This window comes from Xenopus laevis, chromosome 1L (assembly GCF_017654675.1).
Source record: "Xenopus laevis strain J_2021 chromosome 1L, Xenopus_laevis_v10.1, whole genome shotgun sequence".
Lineage (NCBI taxonomy): Eukaryota > Metazoa > Chordata > Amphibia > Anura > Pipidae > Xenopus > Xenopus laevis.
Genome location: NC_054371.1, coordinates 87,668,821 through 87,692,130, shown reverse-complemented (window position 1 = coordinate 87,692,130; position 23,310 = coordinate 87,668,821). Strand labels below are relative to the sequence as shown.

The window sequence follows — 23,310 nt, the reverse complement described above, 5'->3', positions numbered from 1 at the left end:
TAGAATATTATAACATATATTTTTGTTTTTAAATGCCTACAGTTTCTCACTTATAAAACCAGTCTGTACAAGTGTGGTATATTGGAATGAATTTTATTTGTTTAAAGTAAGGTTTTTAAACCTTCATACTATGGCAGGACACAGATGAATAACAAAGAGCAGTTTTTATAATAAAACAAAACCCCAAGTACTCATTTACTGCTGAAGATCAAAGGATAAACAGATCTCCTTTTTGACACTAGCTCATTCAGTTGGGCTTCTTTAAAAAAAATAAAACAGTGTCTGAACTTCTAGAAATAAACATCAGTTTTATTTTATGGGAAATACTGGCCTGGGTTCTTATCTAAAGAACAAACATCATCATTATGAATGTCTGTGCCATTTTCACACTTGAAAGGACTAGATTGAATTTAACAGGCAAATTAATTCTGGGACTTTATATATATATATATATCTTTCCTTAGTAGGTGGTGCACAGATTCTATGAAAAACAGATGAAATGAAAGTCCCAGAATCCATCATTTTACAATGAAATGAGATGAGGGAGGAGTCACATTACAGTGCAGGGGGAGATGAGGGATGGATAAACACATATAATTGTCTATGTTTAGTCTGTGGAATCAAGTGCATCTGTGTAAAAATAAAATAGATTTATACTTATTAACTTCTCTACATAAGCCCAACTAAATGAGCTCAGCTCAAATGGTGGGCATATTTTCCCTTTAAACTGGGGAAGGGGAATAACACCTGGCAGACCCTGTTGTCTACTATATGGATGTTATGCCACTGGTTGTAGAGCACTGGTAATTTTATATAGTAGTGGAAGTCTCAGAATTAACAGAAGTTTCACTTGCAGCTTTCTCTGTCTCCTGTGGAAGAAATTGCTGAAATCTGATGAACAAAGCTTCGCTGGTGGCACTTGTAAGAATAACTCTCTCCACAAAGGGCCCTGAAAAGCAAATATGTTTATTCATATTAACATTTAAGGGACCAGTAAATATAACAACTGTTAATGCTAACACATAATGCGGTCTTTTGAAAATTCTACATTGTTCCTACAGCTTGAGTGAGAAACCGTCTGGATGGTTGGGTTTTTTTCACATGACGCTGTAAAGAGGTCTCTGTACATTGAACTACAGGTAAAAAGCTGTGAAACCAATTGAACATGTTGCTCACCAACCCCTTGGATGTTGCGCCCAGTGACCTTAAAGTAAATGCTTGTTTTTGAATTCCTGGCTTGGAGGCAAGTTTTGGTTGCATAAAAACCAGGTGTACTGCCAAACAGAGTCTCCTATATTTCAATGTGGCTAACGAGTAAAAAAGGTTGGGGACCCCTGATCTAAGAAATTATTATGAATAGGACTTCATTTCAAAATGCACCCCCCTCCCCCGGTAATTAAACCTTTGAGATATTACATTTTCTTTTGTTGAGCCTTAAGGCTAATGCCAGATATGGCGGATTCTTGGCATGTGTTTGAGAATCAGTCCCATTGCACCTACAGTCATATGAAAAAGTTTGGAAACCCCTCTAAGCCTGCATAATAATTAACTGCACTATCAACAAAATAACAAAAAGATAATAGTGGAATGTATTATATTTCCCTGGAACATCGGAGTACTGGGGTGTTTTCTGAACTGACAAAAATGTAGTTATTTGGTCATTACAAAAAGTGATTTGCATGGAGGAAGAACACCACATTCCAAGAAAAACACCTGCTACCAACTGTCAATTTTGGTGGAGGTTCCATCATGCTGTGGGGCCAGGGACTGGGGACCTTGTTAAAGTCGAGGGTCGGCTGAATTCAACCCAATATCAACTAATTCTTTAGGATAATGTTCACGCATCAGTCACAAAGTTGAAGTTACGCAGGGGTTGTATATTCCAACAAGACAATGACCCTTTACCCCCCTTTGAAAACTACAAAGGCATTTTCTGGAACGGCTGTCACAGTCCCCTGACTTGAATATCATCAAAAATATATGAGATGATTTGAAGCAGGCTGTCCATGCTCAGCAGCCATCAAATTGTATGTAAGAGATTTGGACGAATGGTAAAAAATACCGCCATCCAGAATCCATCAAAGGCAATAGGAGGCGTCTAGAGGCTGTTACATTTGCAAAAGGAGGCTCAACTAAGTATTGATGTAATATCTCTTTTGGGTGCCAAATTTTATGCAAATGTCTAATTTTGTTATGATGCATATTGCATATTTTCTATTAATCCAATAAATGTTCTGTCACTGCTGAAATACTACTGTTTTCATAAGGCATGTTATATATTAAAAGGAAGTTGCTACTTTGAAAGCTCAGCCAATGATAAATAAAACTCCAAAGAATAAAGAGGGGTTCCCAAACTTTTTTATATGACTGTAATAGCTTTCTGATGTGCCTGAACCCTATGTCAGCCTATGTCAGGCACATGGAGCATATTGTGCTAAAATCCGCTCCACATGCCTGCACCCAGGCCGACACAGTAGCTCTGGGCTCAGGCATCTCAGAAAGCTGTTGGAGCATAGGAGCCACATGTGGCATTACCTTAATTGTTTAGTTTACTTTATAACCAATGCTGATAAAGATATTACCATTGTACCAGTCAGAGCAAATCCCTGCATGACCTTAGAAATCCCTACTTTCATGCTCACCATAGCTCAGCGGCCTGTAAGTGCAGATATCTTTTATAAGCGCATCTAGGTTAGCAACTATGTGTTCTTGAGGCATGTCCAGCTGAAAAAAAAATGAAAATGAAAGTGACCAGTACTGAATAAATACAAAATAACCAGTATTCCAGTTTCAGGTTAAAGTGAATGCTATCCAATAACTGTATCTCCTTTAAAAGGGCAGTATACCCTTGTTTAACTTGAATTCAGTGAATAGAGCTTGTTCTGTACATATTTTTTGCCTATTGTTTTCATCTCAGACAAATCTATGGCTATAGTTATTTTTTTTAATTAATTAGGGTAAATTGTGATATTGAAGCTACTCCATGAAACTACTCCATCTTATAAACTTAATACATTCTGAATGCTTGCTGTGATTATCAACTGCAATTCATGTATTATTTGTATGTTATTTGAATGAGCGGAAATGTTTTTTTTTTTGTGATTAAACTAATTACTTATGAGCAGAGCTGGGCCAATATGGACTTGTGCCCAAGGCAAGTGTCACTTGTGCCTGCTGCTACTGGCTGCTCACTTCAACAACCCCCTGCTCCTTACCAAAATGTTGTTGACCAACCCCATGGATGTTGCTGCAGGTAGCCTCAAAGCACGTGCTTATTTCTGAATTTGGCTTGGAGGCAAGTTTTGGTGGCATAAAAAGAGGTGTCCTGCCAAACAAAGCCTCCTGTAGGCTGCCAGTGCACATAGGGCTACCAAGACTCGCTCAACCCATAATTGGCACCCCTATGAACTTTTTACATGCTTGTGTTGCTCTCCAAATTTTATTTACAGTTGCAATGTGGTATGGGCAGGGGCGCTCCGCCAATGAGGCGAGCTGAGTCGCTCGCCTCAGGCGGCAGCGCCAGAGAGGATTCCAGGGGCGGCAAAAAGCCGCTCCTGCACCTTTAAGAGCCGAATTTCCGGTTTTTAAATAGGAAATTCGGCTGCACTATTGCGAGAGAGCGCAATTGCGCTCACCGCAATCGTGTTCCTGCCTCAATCCCGACAGGTAAGTCGGTGCGGCATTGCAGGAGCCGCCTCAGACGGCTCCTTCCCCAGAAACGGCGCTGGGTATGGGTAAAAAAAGGTTGGGAATTCCTGGTCTAGAAGGTAAGCTGCTTCATCCCTTCAGTAGTCTCCAGAATAAAAAAGATGCTTTGGCATTATGCACACGTCCCTTTTATTGCATAAGGTGATAACACTATCTTAAATATGGTGAATTTACCAATGATGTATCTCTTTAAAAGGATACTGGTATAATTGTTAGGATATATCAATACTGTATGGTGATCATGGCAAACTTTAGTCATGCTTAAAATAACACTCCTTGTAACTCTACCTGCTCACGATAGTCTTTGCAAAGTAGAGAACTGCAACGTTATTTTTGTTCTGCTAAGCACTTTTAAACGATATTATTCAGTTTGCTTATAAAAAAAATACAAAAATAGCTTTACACCGCATATTAAAAATTTCCAGCTATTCTATTTTTCCCTTGACAACCAGGACAATATTGATGTCCCAGAAAGTTGCACAGGCAAAGTCTGACCAGATATTTGTCAAACAAATCTCAGTCGAAACCAAGCATATGGCACAAAGAATGAAATCCTAAACAGAAAAAAAGGACAACTGAGCACAATCCCTTCAGCAGAATATTTTGGAGAAATGTTAATAAAAAGACCAAAACAGAGATATTTCAATTACAGCTCTTATATTTGCCTTTAAATTCTCTGTTGCCTGGATTTCCAGACTTATGACAGGTTATGCGTATGCATTACTAAAAGGAACAGTATGAAAAGGGAGCAATGAAAATGACACAGAGATATTGTTTTTTGATTCACAGCATGAAATGTGTGAAATGGGTCAGATGCGTCATACCCAATCTCCAGACTGTGTAGAAAAACGGATGTGTTTTAACAACATTGTGAATACTTGATTAATATATTTAGTAAAATGTTTTACATGGTAGGCCCCCCCTGCTTTTATATTTTACAATACAAGAGGCTACATGAGCCAATGTTCACTGATTGAAGTACAGGTATGAGACCTGCTATCCAGAATGTTTGGGACCTGGAGTTTTCCGGATAATTTGGATCTTCATACATATTGTATACTAGAAAATCATGTAAAAATTAAATAAACCCAATAGCCTGGTTTGCTTCCAATAGGATTAATTATATCTTAGTTTGGATCACATACAAGATACTGTTTTATTGAAGTGTCCACCTATACCTGTGTAATAATACTCATGGCATTCCTCTATCTGGGACCACAGAAATATTTCCCTTAATGCTCATTCCAACATGTGGCGGGGCAAGTGCTGCACTCTGCATACTGTGCCAGATAAAAAAATGTATGACTATATATACCATTGAAATAAAGAATCAGTTGCTAGCTCTCCTCCAGCCAAGACTCCAAATCCCATGAAGGAGAACTGCAGAAGTGTGCAAGGCATTGAGGGAATTTTTCTGCTCGTTATCAAAACTGATACAGCACACCTGAAAATCTACTTTACTAATACAGGTATGGGACCTGTTATCCAGACTGCTTGGGACCTGGGGCTTTCCAGATAACGGATCTTTCCCTAATTTGGATCTTCATACCTTAGGTCTACTAGAAAATCATGTAGATATTAAATAAACCCAATAGGCCAGTTTTGCTTCCAATAAGGATTAATTATATCTTAGTTGGGTTTAAGTAAAAGGTACTGTTTTATTATTATAGAGAAAACGGAAATCATTTTGTAAAATTTTGATTATTTGGATAAGATGGAGTCTATGAAACAAAGCCTTTCTGTAATTCTGAGCTTTCTGGATAATGGGTTTCCGGATAACGGATGTCATACCTGTACAAAAAAACATAAATGATAATGGAGGACAGAAGTGTTAGAACTGTTAGTTTGTGCCTTTATCTGAATCAACTAGCAGTTAGGTTTCACTTAGACAAGTTGAACTTGATTTGCATGTCTTTTTCCATCCCTAAAGGTGGCCATAGACGTAACAATTACAATCTTTTCTGTAACCATTCAGCAGCTAACTGAGCGATGTTTGGGCAAAATTTTCTGACCTGACCGATATCCAAGTCTTCTGTTGATATTGGTAGTCTCGTCTCCCGCCATACATGCACCGAATATCATGCAAAATTAAGTTTTTGTGCATCTATTGCCACCTTAACCCAAATCCACCAGTTTATTAAACCATCTCTTTCTAAATTAAAGCAAATATTTCAGTTTAGTTTGAGGTAAACAATGCAGCCGAGTGTACGGCTAGGCCAGAAGAAAGTAGGACTGCAATCAATTAGTATACAAAAATAGCATGTTTGTCAAAAGCATGTACATCTGATTCCAGTAATTAGGTCTGTTAAAAGGATAAAATGCATTCAAGTAGGCATCAGTGTAACAGACATAATTAGATATACAATCAGCACCGGAGACCAAATTTGTGAATGGCACATCAATAAATGAATTAGAAAAATAGATAACCTTTTCTGGTATGGTATTGAAGCATAAGGATAATTGAATGAATTTAAATAATTTAAATAATTTCTAAAGGGCATATAAAGGCTGGTGTCTCATGCTCAACTGAATAATCCAGCAGGCCAAATAACAGAGTAAAGGTGCAGACAATCTAAGCCTAACAGCTTTGGTAGTCTCAATAGAGCAGGGGACAGTTGATATTCAATACAACTGATGGTAAAGGAGTCTAGATTATCCTGACAGGCATTTCATAAATAAAACCAAAACATACTATAATACAAGGGTTCACACCAATATGATTTATAGTTTCCATATATTAAAGCCAATTAGGATATACAGCTTTATGAGACCTATTTTCCTCCAAATAACTCACAGTAGGAAACCTATACTTAAGGCATATTATTTGGAACCAATGAGCTCAAAATAAAGATGGGTATTTTCAGCTGCAGTGTATGATAATGGAAAGCAACCGAGTGCAGAAATTAACAGTTGCTCCATTTACATGTCTATTTACATTCTAAATAGTGCCACTGAATACTAGCTGGCTGCATGGGGGGCCACCCCCTCATTGAGTATACCTCTAGTTTCTTCTTTAAAATTGTTGTAGTTTAAGGTTTATGGTTGCTACCTCCCCCGGTTCACTTTGAATTCATCTGAATAAATCAGCATGGGTCAGCCAGCAAACACTGTATTTCGTATTTCAGAAAATGTTCAGAAATCTGGGGCAAAAAGCAGAATTGTAGTACTGATTCAAAACACTCCATTGAACATAACCCTAACTGGTAGTAGAAAAAAATGTTAACATTTACATCATGAATTAAGGATGTTTGATTCTGACTGTGGAAGCTTAAATTGAAATGTACTAAGATTATGTTCTAACATGCAGATGGTTGATGGTGGGGCACCCTGTCTTGGTGGGCCATAGTACAATGTCAGAATGGTATGTAATTATTTTTTACTTTTTTCTTAATTATCCTTCTGTATAGATCCTCTCCTATTCTCTCTTTCTCATTCATACCACTGGCTGGTTGCTAGGGTAGACGTGACCCTAGCAACCAGATAGTGTCTGGAGCCACTGAACAAAAATGGTAAAAAAAAAAAAACAACAAAAAAAAATCAGCCTTTCCTTCTCCTTTATAGCACAAGGGCTGTGTAACAGATACATGTCAAGCACTAAAGCTAGCACAAGGGCTGTGTATTCGATATACGTATTGTGGGAGAATAAATACAGATTTTGAACTTTTACCTTGAACTACACATTTATCTAGCCAATAACAAATAGGCTGTTTCAGTACACTCACATCTCTACAGTCAAAACATGCTCTGTATAAAGCTTTTTGATCTGTCCAGAGAAACTAATTAATACATCAAAAGCCTATTTTTGGCCATCTTGTCAAGATAATATGCATTAAATGGTAAAGCACAGATTAAAATCATCTTATGTGGTGTATTCTTAGTAGATGTCCATTAAATTCCTATTAAATTAGGAATCACCAGCTGTACTATAAAGTACTTAGTGAAATGTCAATAATAAGGTCATACACTGACCATGGTGAACATGATGTGTATGTGCAGCTGAAGCAAAGCAGGCTTTTGGGCCACAATTAAACACATTTTGGAGAAAAAAAACCAAAATGTTATTTTTAAATTACAATGATCAGTTGCCTGATGACTGATAAAAGTGTGTGGCACTGATATATTGCCTTTTGTTCTGATTTGTCAGTAATAACAAAACAGTCATTTGTTAAATGTTTGCGAACAGGCCAGCCAGAAGTACAAGTAAAAAGAGTCACTACTCTATGATACTTATTGGATTGTTATTTAAAGGGACCATCGGATGTCTTTTGTGTATCAAGCAAAGAAAAATACAAATAAGTTCCAAATATGTTCTGTATGGGGAAAAACTGTGGCACACTTTAATGACTCTTTAATGCAGGGGTGCCTGGGACGTTGAGCATGGTCTACCAGTAGATCGCATTAATGTTCCTGGTAGACCGCGACCTGGGGCCAGCATTGGGAGGGAGTGAGTGAGCGAGCGAGCGAGGGAGGGAGTGGGGGCGGGAGGAGCAGCATGGAGGGAAAAAGGGCTTGAGGAGCAGCGTGGAAGGAAGGAAGGGTGGGAGAGAGAGATAGCACAAGAACAGCAAAGCAGCACAGAAGGAAGGAAAGGTGAGAGGGAGAGCACAATAACAGCACAGCAGCACGGAAGGAAGGTTGGGAGAGAGAGAGAGAGCACTAGAACAGCACAGCAGCACGAATGGAAGGAAGGGTGGGAGGGAGAGAGAGTGCACAAGAACAGCAGCACAAGAACAACAGTACGAACGGAGGGCTGGTTGGGCTGAGCACAAAGGACTAGTCTGCAGATTCCATCTCTTCCCTGAACTGATAGCAGCAGTACAAGGGTACGCAGTATTTATTACTTGTACTGCCTGCTGGCACTCCCCCCTAACTCAAAAACATTTGCCTGGTGTTTATCCCAAAGTGATTATTAATTCTTTCCTTGACTTCTGTGAATCTGTCACTGCTATGACTTCTGGGGTATTTATACATGAAATTGCCACTCTGCCATGATTTCTGGGGGTATGAATTTTACATTAATTTGACACTGTGCCATCTGGATGAGAGTTCTGGGGGGTATTTATACATGGATTTGCCACCCTTCTATGAGTTCTGGGGTATTTGTACACAATACAGGCAAGTCTGCATTCTTCTGCCTTAGGAGCGCACACTATTTTTATCAAGGTAGATCTCCTGATGGGGGTCAGGTGTCGAGAGTGGATCCCAGGGTAACAGAGTCTGGGCACCCCTGCTTTAATGCATACCTCCCAACTGTCCTGTTTTTTGCCCACATTTTGACAGCTCAACCAGCAGTTCCTGGTTGGTTACTGAAATGCCTTGACTTTCTCTTTTAGGTTTCTAACTTAATTGGCTTTTGGAAGAGAGCCCGGAATTTGTGGCAGGTGCACTTTTGATACTTTTGTAACAATTTAAGATAAACAAAGACACAAACATAACAATTTAAGATAAGCAGGTCTCTTGAGGAAACTGTGACTTGCAGCTTAAAGGGCAATTCACCTTCATGAGAAACACTGTAATAACACATAAAAACCACAAAGATGTGTTCAACCTTTCGTAACCTGCCAAATTTTGGAAAATGAACATGGTAATTAGGCGGTGTGGCCACAAAATGGGCATGATCAAACATTTTTTGTCCCTCTTTCTATTCCCACAATGTTGGGAGGTATGTTTAATGTAAAACATTCAAGATACTCTTGACACAATTTATCTTGTTAAGGATGGTCCAGAGTCCAAAAGTAAACCTGGGACACCAACTATGTCTTGTTCAAAATTAGGCTCTCAAGTGAGGACCCAACCAAAAGCTTGTACTACTGCTAATCGCTAGCTAACACTTTCCTAGCTCCTCAAAGAATGATTAGGGTTTACACTTGGACATATAATAATTTCTGTATTTTGTGTGTGTGTTTTTTTTCCTTGCATAAATATAGTTAGAGCACAGATGTGGAGAAGGGTGTCCATTTCATGGTAAGTAACTATTAGAAATGCAAAATGCAACCTTGTTGCTATCAAAAGTGCTGCTCCAGCAAGTCAGTGGCACAGAATGTGGACCACACAAGCTTTGCATTAGAAGGTGAATACCATAAAAAACCCCACAAAAGAACATGCCCAGGACCAGCTGTTTTGCAGACAATACAAGCAGATTCTTAATTTACTGCTTGTGACAAGTGTTTCAGCAGAATATTCTTCAGGGCTATGAGAATAATAGGGCTAATGTTGCTAAGGCAGGTTCAGACCTGAACAAACCGCACTGCCAGGAAATGTTTCTATGCTGTTGGGCTGGGGTCTATTTTACTGCTGCACATATTTACCAGAGAAAAACAAAAACGGTGAACAAAGTCCAAAATGTGTGCAGCAAGATATATAAACTCCAGTGCCATAAAGCACAGAAATGAGCTTCAAACACAATAATTTTTGTTTATATTAATTACTGTGCACTTGTGTACTTCCCTCGATACCAAGTGCATATTTCCTACAAGTTGGCAGTATTCTAGAACAGATCACTGATTACCGTTACACATCGAGAATTTTGTAAGGACCATTAATGCTGATTGAACACTTTTGATTATGCAAGTACCTTTAGGACAATGGGGTGCTTAGTTACTCTTGTTAAACAAAAAACAGCAAAGAGCCAGAAATAACCCTACCACTGCATGTAGTTATTGTGTTAGGGGCATAATGGCTCTCCAATTACACTACCTCACACTAATATAATGATCTGTATATTCAGCATCTGCCAATAGGGGGAAGAGGCTCCACACAGTATGGAATATAAAACCGCACTACGAAGAAAATACAACAGGAAGATGTACAACTGCCTTTAATTTGGGCAAAAGCTGTAACTAGGCATCTCAGTTTTCTTCAGTGGCTCTTTGGTGTCTCAGAATACTAAGTTAATTCCCAAGGGCATAGACAACCTATATATCCCATTAGTAAGTGTAAGAGACAAGCTCATACAGTTTAAGATAATACATCAAACGTACCTCACCCCTCAGAAACTATTTACTATGGGAAAAGTAGCTTCACCCAGCTGTCTGAGATGTGGTGCTCCTGTAGCTACTTTCATGCATCTAATGTGGAACTGCCCAGTGATACTCAGATATTGGAGGGCAATTTTGAACTTCATGGTTACCGAACTGGAACTTCCCCAGATACTTAACCCTGCTACTTGTCTTCTGGGTCTCCTTGACTCCGTGATACCTAGAGTAAACACTAGATGCCTGATGAGGTTGCTTTTCTTTTACGCAAAGAAGGTCGTTGCCCTGCACTGGATGGGCCCATTGCCACCATCTCTGAGTAGATGGATTGGACTGGTTAATTCGCAACTGGAACTGTACAAGCTCACGTACTTAGCACGTGTATGCCCAAAGAAGTTTGAGAATATTTGGAACCCTTGGCTCGAGTCGCCAGCCACCTCGACCAACCATTGATAGTTACTTTTTCAGCCATACCCCTTCTCCCCACTTTCCACCTCTTTTCTTTCCTTTCTAACTTGCTTTTCTTCCTTCTAATTTTCTGTTGTTAAAATTCAATAAAAATTAACCTTTAAAAAAAAAAAATTCCTAAGGGCATATAGATCATGTCAGGATACTGGGCATTGGAATCCACAACAGTAGTACAGCTATAGATGAAGATAAATTGGATCATCTGTTATTTATATAGTACCAACGTTTTATGCAGCGTTTTGCAGGGACTGTTAAACATTCACATTAATTCATGTACACAAACTTGGGTCAAAATGTATTCAGTGTGTACTGTATGTTTTTTAAACATGGGTAGAAACAATAACATCTGGAGGAAACATAAGGCACAGTACTAACTACAGAGCTGGCTACGATTTATTGGAAGAATACAGAGTTTACACAAAACTATTGATGATCAGGCGAATAATTAAATAGTATGATAAAACCAGTAGTATAATAAAACCAGTTAATTATGTTAAAAACAGTATTCATTTAAAGGAGAACTAAAGGTGAAAAAAGAATATGGCTAAAAATGCTACATGCAGGGTATAATAATACTTTCTCCATCAGAATTGAATCAGCCCTGTACCATGAGCTTCTATGAATGTATATGCACTAATTGTATTGTCTGAGTATTACAACTGCTTGGAAAGACACACATGTGAATAGAACTTTGTTCAGGAAACAGCTGCCACCATCACATGTGGGGATATTAATTTTCATCAGGAAGGGCACAGTGAAAGAGAATTTTTTTGAACTTACCGTTGCTATTTTGGTCTGTACCAAACATTCCTTTTCTACTAAATACTCATGGCCTGTTTTGAACAGCTGAAGCATCTTGGGAATGTCACGGCCCACAGAACCTATTCAACAAGGTACATACAAAAAAACACATGAAGTGTGGGTGGCAAGTTCCATGCTTAGGTTAAGAAAAGTTTTAACAAAAAACGTTTAAAATGGTAGTATATCCTGCTTTTCAACAGTGATTTGACATTTATAGTGCTGAACACAGTTTATGCCTATTTTTTAGGTCCGCATATAAATAAAAAATATATAAAAGAGAAGTAAAGTTTAAATCACTAGGGGTGCAAAAATGTTGGGCAACCGCCAGTGATTATAATTCCTTACCTGTCACACCAGGCTGGTGCTCCTGTTCAGTAAAAAAAAAAAACTGCATTGCCCCAAAGTAATTCTGTAGAAGAAGCTCATTGCCATCTTCTTTGTTTTGTCTGCTTTTCGTTCCGGTCCGGGCAGACACATGTGCAGTAGAGAAAAAGTTGAACTTACATGAACAGCTGGCATTTTCATGGTACTGCACATGAGCCTGCCTGCACACTGAGAAAAGAAGATAGAAAAGGAAGGAAGATCGCGCTGGGCAAGTTTCTACAGAAATACTCCAGGCCAATGCAGTTTTCTACTAAGAGGAGCACTGACCCAGGGTATCAGGGATTACAATCACTGGGGGATTACGGACATTTGGCACCTCCTAGTGATTAACTTAATCAAACTTTAGTTCTCTTATAAGGGTTGAGGCAGACGGGCAGATTCGGGGAGATTTAGTTGCCTGGCGACTAATCGCCTCTTCTGCGGGGCGACAATCTCCCAGAACTGCCTTTCGTCTGCTTGAATGAAGAATCGCCTGCGCTAATACACTCACGGCACTTCGATTTCCGAAGCCCCCGAAGTTTCCTCGTGAGGCTTTTGGAAATTGAAGCACCGCGAGTTTATTAGCGCGGAATGCAGTTTGGGGAGATTGTCGCCCCGCAGAAGAGGCGATCAAATCTCCCTGAATCTGTCCGACTGCCCCAACCCTTAAAGAAATATTTAAATTGGCTCTTTTGTCATTTTGTACACTAAACAGGAATATTTGAAACTGAAACACATTCTGCTTCCTGATCCCTACTAGCAAAATGAAAACAAATCAGCAGTCATTGAGAAGCCTCTATAAAATAAGTTGCTCTTTATCAAACTTGGCTTGACTGGGGTAATGAGGATTTCTTTGTACAGACGGCTTCTCATTGGAGTGCTGATTTGTTTTCATTATGCTCACCGGAAGTAGACTTAAAATTTCAAATTTTGAAAAGGAGCAAGGGTAGTAATGGCAATGCCAGCTAATGGCCAGTGCAGTCAATATTTGTGCAATATTTGGGAAATTTAGCAATCTTATGCTGTGTCTTTGATCCTTTAAATACACTGGATGAAATGAAGGTCTGAGGTGCCTGTTTAGAGACAAATGGAGGCATACTCCCCCAATTAAAACACTCTGCAGCCTGTTTTCAGCCTGTACTGTAAACTCCAATAAAGATATCTGTATTCTGGATCATGTACAGTGTTAGTTCACTGGTATGCTAAAACAATTTCCAATTGCTACTGATTTAAAAGGTTTAACTATCAGAATTCAACCCCACCCAAAAGCTGTAAATGGTAGTGGAGAAGAAGCTGACAGTGGTAGTTCAACATTAACTACAGGCAGGGCCGCCACCAGGGGGGGACAGGAGGGAGAGTTGTAGGGGGCCCGAGGGTAATAATAGTTTTGCAACATACCCTCTAAGGCTAGATAGTTTTAAGAAGGGGTTGGACCCAGGCTAAAATAGTGAAATTTATATGGGTCACCAAATTGCATAGAATCTCCAAGAAAATACGAACTTCCCCACTTTTGTGTGTGTGTGTGGGGGGGATTGGATGCCCCTGATATACTTAAGTATTATTTAGCAGCACATCTGGGACAAGCGGTGGCATGGTCGAACAGGATACATTGCGGAAAATGGGTAACTCTAGAAATTTATATACTGTCTCCCCTTATACTATATCCTCGCTATTACGGGACCCAAAAAAACTCACAAACATAAATGATAATCCACTGAACTCAATAAAACTAACTCTGTCTTTATGGAACTATGCTAAGGTGCAGTTCAATACAGTCCAGGAGCCATTTAGACGGAGTCCTGTATGCAGGGCAGCCATCAGGGGGGGACAGGGGGGAGAGTTATAGTAGTTATAGGGGGCCCGAGGGTAAGGGGGGGCCCGGCCACACCACACTTTCTTGATTACCCGGGCTCCCCTGCTTTCTGAGAGCTGCTGACTTTGGGAAGGCAGGGCGGGAGCACAAGGGGAGGTATTTTCTGTCCATTACTTCCCCTTGTTGGTCACTGAGTTTAAGTCCCAGTTGAGCTGCTCAGGGATTGGATAGCTTGAACTTCTCCTCCAGCTCATCCAATCACCTTGCAGCTTTACCAGGACTTGAAATTCTGTGACCAATAAGGGAAGAAAAAGCTGCCACTGGAAGAAGATGCAGCCACCTGTGCTCCCCTCCTCCCTTCTGTAGTTGGCAGCTCACTGACAGCAGGTGGGCCACACTAATGAAGTGCAACATGTCAGGGCCCCCCTAAAAGTAACCCTTTGTGGTGGGGCCCTGGACACCAATTTTTTTTTAAACTTCTGGGGGGGCAAGTTTTTTTACATGGACATTTAAGGGGGGCCCTGGCCACCAATTTTCTTATAATGTGTGGGGGGGGTCTGGCCACCAATTTTTTTCCCCATGTGGGGTCCTATCCACCAATATTTTTTAATGGGGGGCCCTGACCACAAATGTTTTTTTTAATGGGGAGGCCCTGACCACAAATGTTTTTTTCAATGGTGGGGCCCTGACCACCAACATTTTTTTTTATTAACATGTGCGAACCATAGCAACCAATGTTTTTTTGTTTTTTTTTAGTGTGTGGTGGACCTGTGGGGTGGGGAGGGTGGACGCAGCCCAGGGGGCCCAGGAAATTTTTTCGTATGGGGCCCTGTGATTTCTGATGGTGGCCATGCCTGTATGGGGCAGCCCATACTTTACTCCAGGGCTCACCAACGTGTATGCACAGCCATGGCAAAAGGCAAACCTAACACAGCTAAGGGATTTCTATAACACACTAACTCGCAAATTGTACATATTCCAGGATCTCCAAAGCAAGTACGGTTTTCTTTTCTTCTTTCTTTTCCTCTTTCTTTCCTTCCCTACTTTTGCATATTCCCCCTCTCCCCTTTGGTTATCTTTTGCTTTCCTTTTATCTTGTATAGTTCCTTGATGTTTTTTTTTACCATGTGATTCACATATACTACTTTTGCATATTCCCCCTCTCCCCTTTGGTTATCTTTTGCTTTCCTTTTATCTTGTATAGTTCCTTGATGTTTTTTTTTACCATGTGATTCACATAACTCACCACTTCCCAATTGGGAAGAAATGTTTCATAATGTGTAAGACTTGTTCACATATTGAGTAGTATGTCTAGCACAAGTTATGGTGTGAAATGATGGCCTTTACTAATATACATAATGTGAATGTATGGATGTTATGACATGAAAATGGAAACTCAAACTTAAATAAAGAGTTAAAAAAAAAAAAAAAGGAAGGGGTTGGATAGATTTTAAGCAAGTGAGGGAATACAGGGTTATGGTAGATAGCTGATAGTACAAGTTGATCCAGGGACTGGTCTGATAAGTGACAGCTGTGTATTATACATAAGCATAAGAAAAAATTGTCACACGTCGTTTTCACAGCTGCCTTTCTCCCTATCTTCAGTATGACAAGCATGGCATCCACCTATCAGTGCACACAGATTTTAGAGCAAAAATGCTGTATCTGCATTTTTTTATGGCTATAATCAGAGTACATTTAACCCCATACATAGAAAGTTAATAAAAATATTTAGGCTAACAAGACACATTTCTATTATTTTACCTCGTTTGCTCTTTGGAAATTTCTTCCTTAGCTTATTTTTTAGTTGTATCAACTTTGGGACAATTTCAGGTGTTGCAATATAAAAATCTGCTTGAATTTCATCATCTAGAATCTGAAACATCAACAGTTTTGTATTAGTTTTGACAGTCACAACCTTATCAATAAGTAGAAACCGAATATGGGGTTAATTACAAATTCAAATTCAGGTTATACTTAAACATTCTGGGTACCTCAAGAATCCTATCTTTTATAGGGCTGATAGCACATATGGCATTATCAGTCCAAAACATTTTGCAACCAGCAGCACTCTTTAATTTAAATGGTAAAAGCATGAAACACCCAGGAGCTTTTCAGCCTAAACATACGTTTTTGTTTGAAAAGTTCCTGTATGGGAAGCTGTTTAAGCTAGATTTAAAATATAGAAATAAATCAAGCACCACTTATCAGCCTTAAAGGAAAACTATACCCCCCAAACAATGTAGGTCTATATAAAAATATTTTGCATAAAACAGCTCATATGTTAAACTCTGCTCCATGTAAATAAACCATGTTCATAATAATATACTTTTCTAGTAGTATGTGCCATTGGGTAATGCGAAATAGAAAATTGCCATTTTAAAAAATAAGGGCCGTCCCCTGGGATTGTATGATTCACTGTGCACACAAACATACCAACAAATCATACTTGTTAGGTCACATGAGCCAATTAACAGACAGAGTTCTGTCTTTTGCTTCAACACTTCTTCCTGTTACAGTTAGAATTGTATTATTTCTGGTCAGGTGATCTCTGAGACAGCACACAGACCATCACAAAATGGTGGTTCAAGGTAAGAGATGTAAAAAGGGCAATATTTACTTAAATATATGTTCCAGTTTGGTGAGATTCTTTAATATGCCACTTAATATTATATGATCTGTTGCTTAAGTATTCATTTTAGGGGTATAGTTTTCCTTTAAGGATATAGAAGAATCTACTAATGAGGATCAATTACTGCACTTCATTACAAAAAACAATGGTGTTCCTTCCCATACCTGTAGTGTTTCCTATTTTGGCCAATTTGAACTATGGTTACAATAGGATAGACCAAAAGCACTTTTTGAAGGGAGATAAAGTACTGTATATAAATCAAGTGGCATATTAGGCGTCTTCTCCACCTGCATGGGCAAAAACACATCTAAATCCACCGCAGTGCCTGGATCAAGTATCCAGTTATAATGAAAAGGAGAACAAAAAAAGGCGAAATTAAATTCTATCCTACACTGTGCCACTGCACTTGTACACGATTTTAAACAACACAACTGATACAGACTAGAGCTAGCCATATTTTATGGATTGTGGGTAAAAGGAGCAGTATTTAGAATGCTGACACTAGAAGCTGCTTAGTCACTAATTTTTTTAAATTACTTCTTGAATAAATCTGTCAAAATAAATTCGAAAATTCAACTTTGTATAATACATAGGCAAAGCAAAATTTACCCTTTGTATATTTTGTTAGCATACCATATTTTGTTACCATAAGATTTTATTTTCTTTTATTTATTTTTTTAATCCCTTATATGTTACAGCCTGATCAAACCAACATGAAAAGAAGATGGCATAAGCAATATTGTCTTTTCTTCCAGGTTCAGTAGATTATAAAATCGGTGGCACTTAGATTAAAGGACAACCAAAAAAATTAACACTCATGTTGTGAGTCACAAAGGAAAAACAAAATGCTATCAATCTATAGAAGTTTTCAAGTCCAATTGCACACTATGTATTTTTCACGTTTAACAGCAGTGACTACAGTTCAGTGCAATACTTTGCTTTCCAATGATGGCCAAAGGCAGCATAGGGGCAAATTCACTAACCGGCGAAAATTCGACAGCGTTGGCTTCCTGCAAATCACAACACTTTGCCAGGCATAAATTCGCCTGGACAACGCTAATTCACGAAGATCCGAAGTTGCGCACAAGGTACCAAGCGGTGGCGAAGTTGCGCTAGGGAAAATACGCTCAGCAGTTCGAAGTTACGCTAGCGTTGGTTAATTTGTATACGGCGTGCAGTTAAAGTACAATGCCTGTATATGCTGCAGCAAATACATTACACTACACAAGGCCAAGGAACCTTAATAAAATTATATAGAGGTGTTATATTGCCCTACACATGTGCCCACAGTTTAGTTTAGGTGCCATATGTTATCAAATGTAGGGGGGAAGGAGGGTACCCCAAGAAAAGTTTTCGATCATTTTCAACCTATCACCCTGTAAAAAGGAAAAGACGCCAGCGTTTTTTGGGACTTAGAAAAATGTTCTACTATTGCACTTCGCCTGGTCTGAAGTGGCGAAGGCAAGTCTAGTGATAGAGGTAACGGTCAGTAAAATCAAAAACTCTGTGAATTTGTGTAGTAATGCTCTTTCGCCAGAGCGAAAATTCGACTGGCGTTAGAGTGCGAAGTTGAACCAAAGTCTATATCCTTGACGAAATTACGCCAGCGACCGTTAGTAAATCGGTGAAGTGCCGAAATGATGTGTGTGTGTGTGAATAGTGGATTCATTATGTTTTGTTTACTTAATAATTCTGGGAATAAGTCAACATTCTCAATTCTACACACCATACACTAATCGTACTTTAAAAGGGTTGTTCACCTTTAAATTAACTTTTAGTATGATGTAGAGAGTGATATTCTGAAACAATTTGCAATTGGTTTTCATTATGTATTATTTGTGGTTTTTAGGGTTACCACCTTTTCCAGAAAAAAATACTGGCCTTCCTATATATTTATCTTTTTTCCCTATTAATAACATTGGGATCAACCATCATTTTAACCGGCCAGGTGGCAAACCTAGTGGTTTTGAGTTATTTAGCCTTTTATTCAGCAGTACTCCAGTTTGCAATTTCAGCAATCTGAATGCTAGTGTCCAATTACCCTAGCAACCATGCACTGATTTAAATAAGGGACAGGAATATGAATAGGAGAGGGCCTGAATAGAAAGATGAGTAATACCATGCATAAATAACAATAAATGTGCACCTTTAGAGAGCATTTTGTTTTAGCATTTGAAAGCTAGAAAGAAGTTATTGAACCACCCCTTTAATTTCACCAGTCAGATAGACCACTTCAGTTGTGAGGACAGATTGTGCATACATACCTGTTGAATGAATTCACTTCCACCGACAAAAGCAGCTCCGTTGTCTCTAGCAATCTGAGCATCATCTGGATTCTGGAAATCCAATAGGGTAGCAAACATTTTAGTTCATTATTATCAAACACATTCAGATGCCTTGCTTGGGCACATAAAGCCGAAGCTAAAATATAGTTAATACATGGTTGGCAGACAAAACTCAGAACTGTATTTGGCATTTTTTAGCATGCTTGTGGAAAAGTAAGCTCAAGTACTGAACTGCTAAAACTGTTAGCGCACCATACACTGTTAGATGCCTCTACAAAGTGTTCAGTGGCACAAGAAAACCCTAAAACTTGTTTCAACAAGTATGGGGCATGCATGTGGACGCTATTGGGTCACTCATGTGCAAGCCCCTTACAAGACAGGTACAAGCTTTAAGGAACATTGTAAAAAAGATGTTTTCTGCTGCACTTCATATACTTCATACTTTATAGTGCTATGATAGGGTGACAAATTACATTTTAGAAAATAAATCGATTTGAACCAATATTTTGGCTTGGATTTTACTCCACTTAATAAATGAGCCCTCACTTGAGGGGGGAAGTTATTAAAAGGCTTTGCTAGGCTGACCTAATTATTGTTTATTGACAGTGTAAGATGGTGGATCTGTACAGGTGATGTAAGTAATATGTACTGTACTCCCCTCCCCCTTCTCTTCTGTACCACTTGAAAAAAATTGTGTAAGGTAAAACTGTGAAAGGCACGGAACTGTTTATTCTGAAGCTGCCTTGGTTAACTGTTACTGAATGCAACAAATGATTTGATTATATTCAATGAATCAAAAGTTGGGTATGCTTAATTCAAATTGTTCACCATTAGTATGCTTTACAACCACCAGACTGGTATTCTACTTTGATTCAGAATGTTGTTTTGGATATGGCCAGCATAGCTAGGGCTTACAATAGAAATGGTGAACATTCCAACTAACAGGTGACAGCTGTGTTTAGCATCTTGTTTAATACAGAAGCAAACCCTTCACATTCCTGTCTGAAAAGAGGGTAACAGTGTGCTTTTTTTATAATTATCTAGCAGAAGGATATTTGTCAATTTGTCCTGTCATTCCATGGTATTTGATTAAAAACAGTGTTTGCAAAATACCCTCCCATTCTTTTATAGCATGTAATGTACCGTATAGTCTTTAAGCATTTTGTATCCCATTTAAGAGGGGTACTATCTACTTTTAAATTGCCAATACAACTCAAGTATTTTTTTCTGGTCCTTAACCTTGCTTTCCATCTCATATTTTTCATTTCTTGCTCTTTTCCTCACTCCCTTTCTCCCCTTTGCATTTATCAACTTATGCTTCCAACCCTCTTATACATGTGCCAATTTCTAACTCTCTCCCTATGTTTGTCACCTTTCACAATCTTCACGTTAGTCTCTTGCCCTTTAACTCCCTACTAGAGTTTAAATGTATGCCATCCTTTACCTTCTCCTATATATATATGTTAGTGGATCCCCTTTACTTCAAATATCATTACAGGGGTAGAGAAAAACAAGTTGGGTTTGAAAAAACGCCAGAGTACCTCTCCATCCACAATAATGGGCATATATATTATATGAACAGCAGTTTTATGCTATGGCTTTTGCTCAATCAGTTTACAACTTGCTTTTGTTGAGTTGAGTGGTGCTTTTCTGTAAACTAATATTATTACTTCAAATACAATGAACTTACCTCTGTGAACACTAAAACCTTATTTTCTACTGTTGAAAATGGATAAGGATACTTAAGATAGCCAACAAAAGGGTCCACCTTTTTCTAAGATAAGAAAGAATAATTCAACAATAAAGTCAGTCACTGACACATACTGTATATGCTTAATAATAATTCTTTTGAATATTTAAAACATGCCTTTATTTGAATTTCCCATAACCAGAAGCTAAATTAAGTCATGCAATATAAAATAAAGGAGGGGTGGAGTTTAATAAGCTTTCTATCTGATGGAAATGTGAAAACTGTTGACAGTTCAGAATGCTTGAGTTTCCAATCGCTGCCTGTGATTGCTCACAGAAAATATGCTACGTTTGAATGCATGAACCTTAGGCTCATTTCCACATATGCTATGAGACTAATGGCACTCCTTGTGTGCAAGAGAAGTTATTTTAAATCACAGTTCCCTTTTAGTTTTTGATATGGTCACATGTGGATTTTAAAGTTACTTATTACAGCAGCCAGGATGGGTGATTTAATGCATGTGCAGAAGTACTAACACAAAGCTTTCCAAGCACAGATAATCTCTGCAAAGATATTTCACTTAACAGCTACATCAAAATAAAGTAAATGCAAACCTTGTTTTCTAGGCCACTTATGTTATACTTATACACTATGTGCCAATATTAAATTCATACCTTCTTTTCCAGTTTCATGTCTAGTTGAAGCTCAACATAGACCGGCTGTTTTTCATAAGTAAAATCCAGCTTTTGAAAAGTTTTCAGCATATCTATGGCAGTTTCAACTTCAAGCAAAGGCTTAGGATAGTAACAGGCCACATACACATCATCAGTAGGTTTCCAAGCAGTGAGGCCATAAGGTTTGGGCCTGCTGGTGTCTTTCCTTTTCTCCTCAAGTTCATCTTTGGTCATTAATTTAGACTTGCTCTGCTCTTTTTCCTTTTCCTTTTTTGCAGCTCTTTCATATACACAAGAGAAAATAGATATTGAACATGACAGACATTACATCTATGGGCTAAATAAAAAGAAACAAGTAATACCACTATCTTAAAATGTCTCAAACAGAACTTTTTTTTAGTGCTCTTACCCTTATCGGCCATACAAGTATTAAGCTGGACCGCATTTTCTGCTGAATCCTACTGCAGCTTCAGATTTTCTATGGCAACAAAATCATGACTAAGCTTCTAGAAATTCATTTGACCTTTTGACTTATGGCTATGTGTATAACAACATGACTGTACTGTCTATAATGTCCAACATTCTTTTGTCTACTTGAATAATAAATGTCAGGGCAAACAAGTTATAGTTATTTGAACTATTATTTCCTTAATGCCTTGTCAAAGTGCAGTAAGTTACTATGCTTTTGGCTAGAGCAAAAAAATGACACTTTATCTATATCTCAGATGGAACAGATTGACTTTGATAACATAACACTGTCCAAACCGAGTCACCGTTCTGGTTCATACAATCAAAGTCAGGCATTACGGCCAAAATTGCTTAATCCTCTAAAAGTAATCTAGCCCCTTATGACTCATGTGCACTTTACATTGAGGCTAAGAATCTGCATTTGAGTTCAGCTTGCTTTAGTAAGTATACTTTATAACTACCAAATGTACCGGGTGAAATTTGTGCAGCCTAAGCAGGCCACACACAGGGAGATCCGCACGTTTCTCCATTAGGGGACGGCCGTCTGTCAGCAGCCATACACAGGGAGATCCGCTCGTTTGGCGTTGTTGACAAACAAGTGGATCTCTCCCTGATATGCCCACATTGAGGGCCCAACGATCGGATCAGAATTGAGGCGATACTGGCAGTGGGATTGCTTGACCGTATCAACGAACAGATGTGGCCGCCAGCAGGTTGTAACTCTACCCATGCTATTATACAGCAACATTCAGGGCCGCCTTCAGGGGGGCACAGGGGGGACATTTGTCCCGGGCCCACGGATTTTTGTGTATTATGGGGACCCGGCCCTGCCCCCCCCCCATTGTTTGGGGGTATAGTTTTCCTTAAAGTTAAAAAAAACATCGGTGGCCAGGCCCCCCCAACATTTAAAAAAATTGCTTGCCAGTGTCCCCCAAAAGTTTGGCTCTTAAGGGGAGCTTCACTTATATGATTAGCTGGGCCCCCTGCTGTCAGCTTGCTGCAAGCTTCAGAAAATAGGACTGGAGCTCTGTGCACGCATTATTTTTCTCATATTCAGATTCTCTGTACCCTCATTGGTCCTTTAAGGATAAGTCCCGGTAAAGCTGTACATGGATTGGATAGGTGAAGTATGAACTTCCCCTCCAGCCTATCCAATCCCAATGCAGCTTCACTAAAATGACCAATGAGGGTACAGAGAACTCAAAGAACTGAATAGCAGAATAATCATGCTGATACCGGAGCTCCCATCCTCTTTTCTAAAGCTTGCAGCAGGCTGACAGCAGGGGGGCCTGGCTAATGAAATAAGAGAAGCTCCCCTTATGAGCCAAACTTTTGGGGGACACTGGCATGCAATTTTTTTAAATTTTGGGGGGGGCCTGGCCACCAAAGTTTTTTTTAACTTAAAGGAAAACTATACCCCCCAAACAATGTAGG

The 23,310-nt window shown here is 39.0% G+C and overlaps 1 protein-coding gene across 5 annotated transcripts in view; it reads right to left on the bottom strand.

The window, feature by feature from the left end:
- Positions 1 to 77: 77 nt before the first annotated feature.
- The window catches only part of mrpl1.L (mitochondrial ribosomal protein L1 L homeolog), a 33,322-nt gene continuing 10,089 nt past the window's right edge, over positions 78 to 23,310 (bottom strand). For 4 of the 5 annotated variants that reach the window (XM_041591084.1, XM_018252832.2, XM_018252841.2 and 1 more), the window contains exons 3-9: positions 21,409 to 21,688; positions 20,735 to 20,818; positions 19,024 to 19,095; positions 15,892 to 16,003; positions 11,931 to 12,031; positions 2,643 to 2,724; positions 78 to 949 (exon numbers count right to left, since the gene is read on the bottom strand). In XM_041591084.1, coding sequence (XP_041447018.1) covers positions 810 to 949; positions 2,643 to 2,724; positions 11,931 to 12,031; positions 15,892 to 16,003; positions 19,024 to 19,095; positions 20,735 to 20,818; positions 21,409 to 21,642 — 825 coding nt within the window. In that variant the 5' untranslated portion in view covers positions 21,643 to 21,688 and the 3' untranslated portion in view covers positions 78 to 809. Of the gene's footprint in view, positions 950 to 2,642; positions 2,725 to 11,930; positions 12,032 to 15,891; positions 16,004 to 19,023; positions 19,096 to 20,734; positions 20,819 to 21,408; positions 21,689 to 21,817; positions 21,887 to 23,310 lie in introns of all 5 variants that reach the window. The other variant, XM_041591085.1, reaches the window with a different exon arrangement.